Below are 10,193 nucleotides of genomic sequence, written 5' to 3'. Positions count from 1 at the left end.
AGTACTGTAGAAAGAAGGTTGTCCCATTATATCTCTTGCAGGAAATCCTGTGTGAAGGTATCTGTCTCCTTCTAAACCACACTTGAGTGAGTTGGCTGGCACGCACATCCGCAGACATCCACAGTCACACATGCACATTCCCTCCAGTTTTAAATGAAACTCTATTGGATTAGCACCCGACATGGGCTCAGAACCTGTCGAAAATCGGATTTCGCCATCTACCTTTTCGGGTGGGGTGGGAGTTGGGGATTGCTTGGATCATTTATTTATCTTATGCGCATTAAGAAACCACCATTAGGCTTTGGTGGGAGGCGCTATACTTTTCCTGAAACCCAGCCTGCTTCCTTTGACTCTGCACTAGGAATACACAATTGAATCTGGGAGCTGCAAGGTTGGCAAAAGCTGGCTTCTGGTTGTGTCTCTATCCAGTGACTCCACAGATCTTTCCTCTTCCTCCTCCCCCTTTTTAAATTGCAGGTTTGGACATCAACTGGGTGTACTTTAAAAAATAATTGTATTTTTTTCTTTTTTCTTTTTCTTTTTCTTTTTCTTTTTTTTTTTTTTTTTTTTTTTTTGTCTGATATCCAGCCCCTAATCAGACTGTCTCTATTTTCCTTGGAGTACTGATGCTGAAAAGAGAGCTTCCCTGAGTTCGGATGTCAGGTTGGTCCTGGCGCTGGTGCTGATCCTGGCTGAGAGAGAAGGCGAGAGGGAAAAGCTGTGGTCTCCTCTCCCTCCGCTCTGCTTTCGGATTGGTCTCTCTTTTAAAGTGCTGTCCAAGGGTTGGCTGCAGGACCGCTGAATAACAGGTGCATTTCGCTGCTCCGTCGCTCTCAAAGAAGCAGCCGAGGAATGCTAGTGCACCAAGGCTAGAGAGAAGAGGGAGGAGAGGAAAGAGAGGGGGAAAAAATTGAAGAGAGGTGGGTGAAAAATCGCCTGTAAAGTGGGACCAGTTCCCTGTGTTGGAATGTGACTTGGTGTTTCTCCATTCGGATGGTTGAGATCGTAAAAAATCCAGAAGGTTGATTGCTGTGACTTGCAAGGAATCAAAGGAAGAAGAAGAAAAAAAAAAAAAAAAAGAAAGAAAGAAAGAAAAAAAAAAGAGGGGGAAGGGAGGGAGACGGGTGGCAGTGGGGGTTGTGAGAGAAGAACCCCGGGGAGCGCCGAGGGGCAAAGGAGGAGGATGTTGGAAAGGCTCCTGTGTGTGGATGGAGACAGCATGGTGACGGGGCTGATTCGGCAGATGCTCGGGGGCCAACACAGGAGGAGAGCTCATTTTGGGAAAGGACCAATGCCCCGCTATTAACTGACTTCGAGCCTTGAAGACTGGTGATTTTGTGGGGAAGGGTTTTTCCCCCCTACTCCTTTCCTCCCTCCCCTCCCCCTTTTCTTTCAGCGCCTCCTTCCCCTCTCGCTGTCTCTCTCCCTTTTTATTTTGGGGGGGGGGAGGGAGGGAGAGTGGGGGAAGGGTGAAGATTCGCATGCTGCTGCTGCTGCTGCTGCTGCTGCTGCCGCTGCCGCCGCCGTCGTCGCCGCCGCTGCTGCTGTTTTCCGCCCGCCGGCTCCCGGTCCCTGATGTCTCTCTGGCTTCCTCGCGGGGGGCGAAGGTGAAAAGGCTCCTAGGATGAGTGAAGGGGCGAGCGGTGCCTCCCCACCTGGTGCCGCTTCTGCCGCCGCTGCCACCGCGGCCGCCGCCGCCGCCGCCGCCGCCGAGGAAGGGGCAGCGGCGGCGGCGGGCGGGGGCCCGGACGGGGAAGGGGCGGCTGAGCCCCCCCGGGAGTTACGCTGTAGCAACTGCATTGTATGGAACCGGCAGCAGACTTGGCTTTGCGTGGTGCCCCTGTTCATCGGCTTCATCGGCCTGGGGCTCAGCCTCATGCTCCTTAAATGGATCGTGGTGGGTTCCGTCAAGGAGTACGTGCCCACCGACTTGGTGGACTCCAAGGGGATCGGCCAGGACCCCTTTTTCCTCTCCAAGCCCAGCTCCTTCCCCAAGGGCATGGAGACCACCACAACCACGACTACCACGTCCACCTCCACCTCTACCCCATCGTCCGGCACCGCCTCCTCCAGGACGCCCAACCGGATTAGCACCCGCCTGACCACCATCACGCGGGCGCCCACTCGCTTCCCTGGGCACCGGGTGCCCATCCGGGCTAGCCCCCGCTCCACAACGGTGCGGCACACCGCAGCCCCCCCGACAGTACTCTCCACCACGGTCCCCTTCTTCAGCAGCAGCACGCAGGGTTCCCGCCCACCCCTGCCAGGGGCCCCCAGTACCCAGCCAATGCCCTCTTGGCCCACTGCGGCATACGCTACCTCCTCCTACCTCCACGACTCAACTCCCTCCTGGACCCTGTCTCCCTTTCAGGATTCTTCCTCCTCCTCCTCCTCTTCCTCTTCCTCCTCCTCTACCACCATCACACCAGAAACTAGCACCAGCCCCAAATTTCGTAAGTAAAAAGAAAGCCTTCTTGCCTTTGATTTACAGTATATCTACAATACTATTCCCCTTGGGGCTCCTGCGTTTACCCCCTGTCCCCGAACAGCAATCACTCTAGACCCGTGTCTGGAGTAGTATGTGAAAACTGGTTCATATTGGCCAAAGAAAGAATAAAAATTTGTTCTCTAGGAGGAAGTCTCAAGGCTCCTCCTTTCCTTTCCTGAGTCTTTGACAAGTGTGAGAAGAGGTCTCTTTTCCCCTTCTTCTTCAAAGGGTTAAAAAGCCAGTGAGTCCCTGATGACTGCAGAAATGCTAGGCTTGAATTTAAGGGGTGTGGGTGTGTGTAGGGAGGGGGGGGTATAAACACCCTCACCGCTCCAAAATACCAAAGAAACACCCTTAAACAAAACTGAAAACAAAGGGAAGTTTGGTCGTTTGAAAGAGGTTGCAATATAATAGAAGCAGCCATTTGAGCCCAGTATGTATATAAAATGATGTATATAAACCGGGAAGCCGCCCTGCCCAACCGGCTGCCACCTGGAAGAGTTAATAAGAAACAATTGAGGGGAGGAGGGGAGAGAAAGGAGGGAGGGAAAAAAATCAATGATGAGGAGGCTTAACTGATGACCCCCAAATTCGCCAGTGGCTATCTAGAAGGTGCTGAAATTGATTCTGTGGCGAGTGAGATTAAGTTAACCAGGGGGAAATATGATGGAAGCCCTGCAGAGCTGCTGTTCGCCAGCCAGTATTCCTGACAATGGAACCCCCCCCTTCCCCGCCCCCCACCAACCCCCTCCAAGAAAGATTTCCTCCCCGTTTCTAAATACTGAGGTTACAAAACTCCCCCACACCCACTTGGTCCCTCCACATCTGGGTCTGAAAAAATAAGGAAAGCTGGAGGGGCATGATTTCTGCAATCTATATGTGTAAAGCACCCAGCCATTAGGAAGTAGATGCCTTTGAATGCACCCTCCACTTTCTCTAGTAAATTACTGGCATTACTCCCTGATTTACTGATGACTGATATTTTGATAAAGGCAAAGTGTTCTTTGCTAACATTTTTGAAAATGTTCTCTCCAACTATCAGCACATCTCCCTGGCTTAAGGTTTTATGCTAAAATCCCTCAGGAACTAGCTAATCTGACAATTGATTGGGATCTGGTAACACTTTTCTGCAACCTGTGAAGGTTATTTAGGACAAACACAGAGACCGCCAGTCTGAGTTCTGTTCAGTGCCACTCTACAAAATGCTTTAATTATGCTGTCTTTAACTGGCTTTTAATATTTTCGATCAGAGGATCTAGGATGCAAAGAACAGTGTTCTCCATTAACTCTTCAGTATCTCCCTCAAGAATAGTCAATTGCTTTGATTCAGGAATTTCATAGTGCTGTGAAGGTCTTAGGTCTTATCTAGATAAGGTACAGCTTCTTGGACATTTAAGCATTTCTTTTCAAAGAATTTATTATTTCTGTTTTTATGAGCCCTGGGACAAAGAGTCAATATGCACAGCAATATCATGATGTGAATTGGAGAAAGAGGCAAGGATTATAAATTGGGTGCTGGTAGGAGGGAGGGAACCTACCACAAATCAGAATGGCAAACAAGGCAGTAACTTGATACTTGTCAGCCCTGGGCCAAGGCAGTCATTAGTGAGAGATCTTCCTTTCCTTGGAAGTGGAAGGACCCTCCTTTGGGGTGGGGAAGTAGAAACCAGACTTGGGTTTGCAGAAAGGCTAATTGTTTAAGCAAAGGTTGAGGGAAAAGAAACTGTATTTTAGAGTATTCCTGATCCAGGAATGTATTATCTCCTGGAAAAACACAAGATTTTGGATTCCTTCTTTAATGTTGTTTTTATGAATAAGACAAATGGGTTGTTCTCTTTCCAGCTCTAGGGGCTACCTAGTTTGTTAGAGTTGGCTTACTGTCCATAGTGACTGAGCATTATTATTAGAGAGTAAAGGGGTAGAGTTGATGCTTAAGGTTCCTTCAATTGATTTGCCTTCTGCGTTCCCTTTCAGGGGTCCTTAAGGGAAAACCCAGTGTTGTTTCCACCCTTCCTAGAGTGTGCAAATGTGAACAGCAGCCTGGTTAATAAATAATGATTCACTTGGCAGTATCTTCCACCCTAAGGAGAAGAAAAATTCTGTAAATGGTGTCAGTGTTCACATGGCCAGTGAGATAGTTGTTGCCTTTGGAACAATTAGATCTGGGTGATATATAGTTGTTGGTTGCTTTCTTTCTTTTCTCTATTTTTTGCTATAATACATATACTTTTTTGCTACCCCCTTGAATCGGAGAATAACGTGAATGTCCTTTACCTACCACAAGATCTGTTTTGATGTTTTGAGTCTATCAACAACATAAATCATCATTAATTGAAGATTATACAGATTCCTTAAAAGGAGGGATTTTCATTTATAGATCTCATAATCTTAAGGGGAAAAAAAAGGAGGAAAGGAAATAGTGCTGTCCCCCCAAACCATTCTTCTGAGGCTGCAGCATTATCTAACCAAAAAATGTGCAATTTTCCTTTTAGGGCTTTGGTACAATGTTGTCCTTGCTCCTGGTACGGAGTCCCCAGTTTAGCTCACATTCACATCTTTCATCTGCTCTGATCATGTGACTTCAGGTCCCATGGGAGAAAAATATTGCCTTTCTCCTAAGCTCCTGTTTCCAGTCTTCCTTTCTGTTTCCTTGGCTCCTCACTGTTTGAGATACTAAAAAAATGAAAGTCCTAGATTTATACTTTTTATCTGAATACTGAAAGAATACTGATGACTTGAGTTTTAAGACAAAGTAGCCCCTTCTCTGTTGATTGATAAGGAATTCTGCTGAATTGTATATTCAAGAATTTATATAATGTCCACATTTGCTTTCTTTTTGGCCTTCTCTCTATAGGTGGTCAGTACTTAGGCTAAGAGCTGACTAGCCCATTCAAGAATTCAAATACTGCTATGGGGATAGTAGGAAGCACCACTTAAAATTAAAATCTGCCTTTACTACTGGGCATGCCCAGTGTGGAGAAAGGTATTCAGTTGCTGTGGGGATTCTCATTACAGACTGAGCCTGAAGACCCAAGGAAGAAAAAGGAAGGGAGGGAAATATCAGAATTAGCTCTCCTTTCCTTATTATATCTCTGAGCTGAATTATATGTTCTTTCTTAGCATGGACTACTTACTGATTACTCTCATTCCTACTAATTTTTCTTTCATCCTTGAAACTTTCTTGAGGTGTTTTAAAGGTAAATGCTTTAAAGCCTTTAGATAGCCATTGGCTCATTCACAGTCTGACAATCAAGCCTGGCCCAGACAATTTAGACAGGAAGTCTAAGGTAAAGAGTGTTCACTGCCTCACTTTATTGGATCTTAGTGCAAATAGAGTGTCAACATTGGCCAGAGACACAGGAAGAAGAGACAGGGAGAACAGTGAGCAGGGAATTTGTAGACATAGCTTTTTGATACTATCTTTTTTTTTAATTTCTTAAGATTTGAAATACCTTTGTGGGATATAGTCATGCAAGAAATTACTGCCTAAGAAATATGAAAGTTAGATCCCTTAAAACACTAATTGGAGATATGCATATTTAAAGAAAAAGAGAAATAGGCAGAGACAATGATTTTTGCTTTAATTCTTCCATTGAGGACAAATAGGATATTCTGATTTATACTTGGTGGGCCATCAAGGTGCTTTTTAATTTTTTTTTTAAATATTAGTTACCAATACTGAGTGGTAATGTTGTGAAGTATTTTTACATTTCCAAGGGAAATTTTTCATTGATGAGAAAATTTGGTATATTATGAGGCTTTATAATTAAGTTTATATAAAACTCTTAACTGGTTGAGTTTAAATTTTAAACATTTCCAGATAAACTTATTATCATTGTTTTTCTTGTTATTTTGACCATGTCTAGACTTTCATAAAAATAGATCTATAAGCTTTCACAAATAAAGTTTGTTAATAAAAATACAGTATTACATTTTGTCTCTTATTCACATGAGCCAGAGCTTCCACAGAGAACTCTGTCGTAGGAGGTAACTGACCCCAATCATACATGGTAGCCAAGAAGAGAGAGGATACAAAACTCTAGATCAATACTTCTTCTGAAATCCAATTGAGAGCTTTTTTATGAGCACATGCTGCAACCTGAGTATATTTTGATTTCCTTTGGCCTTAATACAGGCTTATGAGTCTTCTATGCTTTAATCAATTATACTACACAAGTCGTGACTTCTAGTTGCTTATTCTGCACTTCATGAGCTTAAAGAAAAAAAAAAAAGAACACCTGGCTATCTACACTTCCATTATTTGGTGATTTATTAACAGTTTATCCTGAGGAGAAAAAAATTAAAAAGGATTGATCTTGTTTCTTCCTTAAGGAAATTGAACATTGAGCATATAATAGATAGTAGGCAATATTCTTAATAGTTTATAATTGTATGTCCCTTTATTTTTATTTAACCTATTCCGCCCCTCTCCCCCATTCTTTGTGCAGTTATGCTTTGTAAAAAAATGTAATACATGGTTAAGTACCTGATTTTTAAAAGTTATTAAGGACTAATTAGTAAAAACAAATTCTGACTGCATGTGTAATGCATCTGGTCTTTGGGACAACTTTTATTTTTCTCCTTAATCTAGGGAAATTCTGTGTTTGTAACTCTCCATTAGTGCTAAAACATTTTTCCTCCAGATCTTGTACCTTAAATGAATGAGGCATTTGAAGATGGAGTTGGGTTTTTAAAATGTGTGAGAGCAAGTGGAGTATCATAAAGTTGAGCCTTTCTATGCATTTTAATTTTTCTGTTTTGCATTTCATTCACCAAGGAAAATGAAAATCATCATCTTCACTTATGTGAATCAATTTTCACTTTCAGATTTTCATGTTGTAGTATAGTCCTGGCATTTGAGTTAACAAATATCACAGATGAATGTTGATTTTTCTAAGGAACTCTATAGGATTTCTATAATGTATCCTTAGAGAGACTGTGGATAGTAAGCTGGATTTGGGAATCATGAAAACCTCCACCTTGCTTCTAATCCTCTCTGTGACATTTACTAGCATTATGGCCAAGATTGGAATACTTATCCTTGCTGACCCTCACGTAACTCGCTAAGGCTAAGTTGCTTTTAAAGACAGAAGAGAAGAGCAAGACACAATCCACAAAGAACTGTATCATCAGTTTTAGTGAGAAGAAAAGTCAGATGCATAATGGAAAGAGAGATGGCTGCAGAGGAAGGTCTTGATTTAAATTTTGCTTCTGACATATACACTGACTTTGTGACTCTGGGCAAGTCATTTAAAATGTGAGTGACCTGGCCAATACTCTAATTCCCCTCCACATCAGGTGTTCTGTTGGCTCATCATCTTCTCCCCACCTGAACCTGGAACCTTTCCTCTGGCTCTGGTAAATAAATAAATTTATGACTTTTCTTAAGAAGGCCTAGGACTTCCACATCATTTATTATCCATCTCTAAGTACTGCTATCTTGAATATTCTTTCCATCATTCCCTTTGTTTATGCTCCTTGAGGGTATTGTATTACTTGCTTGTATTTCTAACTCCAACACTTATTAAAGTCCACGACACAGACCTTCCTTCTTTCCTTTCTTTCCCTCCCCTCATCCTTCCCCTTTCCTTTTTTTGTCTATCCATCCATCCATCTATCTATCCATCCACCCACTTAGTACTAATTGCCTTTAAATATTGATAATGAGGGGGATAGTTTTCTCCCCAGAAGATCTCTATACCAAGGAAATCACAAGTTCAGTTTCATTTTAATACAAATTAAAATTTACTCAACCTCATGTAAATAAGAAAAAATGATTTTTATTTTGATTAAAAACACTTTGGAATAATTGTGAGGCATTCATTTTTTAAACTGCTGTGTGGACCTCTGGTGTTTCATGTTGCAAATTGAAGTTCAGTGAAACCATGGATGATGGCAGCATTGAATATTAAAATGTGAAACATGAAATAATACATCCATCAAAATATGATTACATGTTTGAAAATACTCATGACAAATTCCATGATAGTATTTTGCTCCAAAATTTCCTGACTATCCTTTATATCTTTCAAATATTCTATGTCCCTGAAACCTACTATGCCAATTTTTGTGAGTTTTGTCAAGGTATTTGAAGTTTCAAATTGTCCCATCACTATATTAGTTTTCTTAGGTGAAAAAAGGAACCAAACCAAAGTTTTTGATGATTTTAAATCACGGAACATCTGTATTTACAGGGAAATATAAATTTTCCTTTATTGATTATTAGTTTTAATTCCTTCAGAGTATAATGTAAATTATTTTAGTTTATTCTTCCATTGAACATTTGTTTAGATTTTTGGGACCTTTTTATCTTATTTTGTTTGTTGTTCAAGTTATTTCTATTTATATTACAGCTTTTAAGACAACTAAAATAAGATTTATGAGAAGAATTCCTGAAGAAGTTCTGTTCTTATCTATATTTGAATACTGAATCAGAATGAGTTTTGATTTTTAATAAAACTTTATAGTTTTCATTCTAAAGATAGGATTCAAGACACTAATATCCACCCCACCTTTTTGAGAATCACACTAAAGCCTGAATCATTCTTGATCTGTTTTTAAATTAATTATATGAAAGTGAAAAAAGTAATTATTACAATTATCTTTTGTTTAAAGGGTATATAGCATTGCTTCAGAAAGACTGTATAGATCTCAGGAAATATTTCCCCCCACCATAATATATGACTTTTCACTTGTCCATATATCTGTGCTCTTAGGAGTGTGTGAATTTATACCAGGTAAAGATATTCAGGATCCTGTAAGGTCCTTGAATTGAGTTCTTCAATGGGCATAAGTATCCTGGCTTAATGATTGCTTGAGTACAATTTAAAGCTGTAAGTTTTAGAGTAGGTACAGATTTTCATTGAAATTAAATTAAATAGCAAGCTGGAATTCTCTTAATCCCCTCCTACCCCAAATTAGTTAACTTTAATATTCGTGGTCAAAAGAGAAATTTTATTGTGATTTATAAACTTTAATGTGTGGCAGAAATGACAATTGTTACTTTTTTTTTTACTTAAGGTATCTTCATGATGATTTCAAATTGTAGTTTCCTAAAGTAAATTAAGTTATCTTTATGAGAAACTGCAAGAATAATACGGCATTGTAGGATATGAAGTATAAATGTTATAATTCTCAATTTGTAGATGAAAAGAGTAGATAGTAGGTTACTAAAGGTGCCCCGCAAAGAAAAGTTACTTTGAAATTATTTAACTAAGCCCTGAGAAAACAAATGAAAAACTTACTAGGGCTCACCCAGAGTATTTTCTTTATGACTCCTCCAAGAAGGAAGCTGTATAATATAGTGGTGTAGAGCTGGCATGAATGCCAAGAAGATCTGAGTTCAATTTCCATCTCTGGCACAAATTGGCTGTGGGACGCTGGACCAGTGATTTAAGATCATAGTGGTCTAGACAGCTCTCTAATCAGTCAATAATCAATCTCTATGGGCCTATTATGCTTAAGGCATTATGTTAAATTCTGCAGTTACAAAGAGGCAAAAGATGGGGAGTACTCATTTCTGAGGTGAAGAAGATTCGCATTGGTAGAGGGAACTTCTCATGTGGTGATTAAAACCATTGGTCCAATCCTTTTCTTAGAAATCACATCAATGAAAATAATGACTGCTGGATTCGAAGTCAGAGGACCTTGGCTTTAATCTTTGTCTCTGACCCTACCTGTGTGAGGGTAAATAACGCATAATCAT

The 10,193-nt window shown here is 41.0% G+C and overlaps 1 protein-coding gene across 3 annotated transcripts in view; it reads left to right on the top strand.

The window, feature by feature from the left end:
* The first annotated feature begins 1,624 nt into the window (after positions 1–1,624).
* NRG3 (neuregulin 3) overlaps positions 1,625–10,193 on the top strand; it is a 1,114,098-nt gene continuing 1,105,529 nt past the window's right edge. For all 3 annotated transcript variants that reach the window (XM_044662771.1, XM_044662770.1, XM_044662769.1), the window contains exon 1: positions 1,625–2,453. In XM_044662771.1, the coding sequence (XP_044518706.1) occupies positions 1,625–2,453 (829 nt within the window). The remainder of the gene's footprint in view (positions 2,454–10,193) is intronic.

This window comes from Gracilinanus agilis, chromosome 2 (assembly GCF_016433145.1).
Source record: "Gracilinanus agilis isolate LMUSP501 chromosome 2, AgileGrace, whole genome shotgun sequence".
NCBI classification, from domain to species: Eukaryota; Metazoa; Chordata; class Mammalia; order Didelphimorphia; family Didelphidae; genus Gracilinanus; species Gracilinanus agilis.
This window is presented reverse-complemented; position numbering and strand designations above follow the sequence as displayed.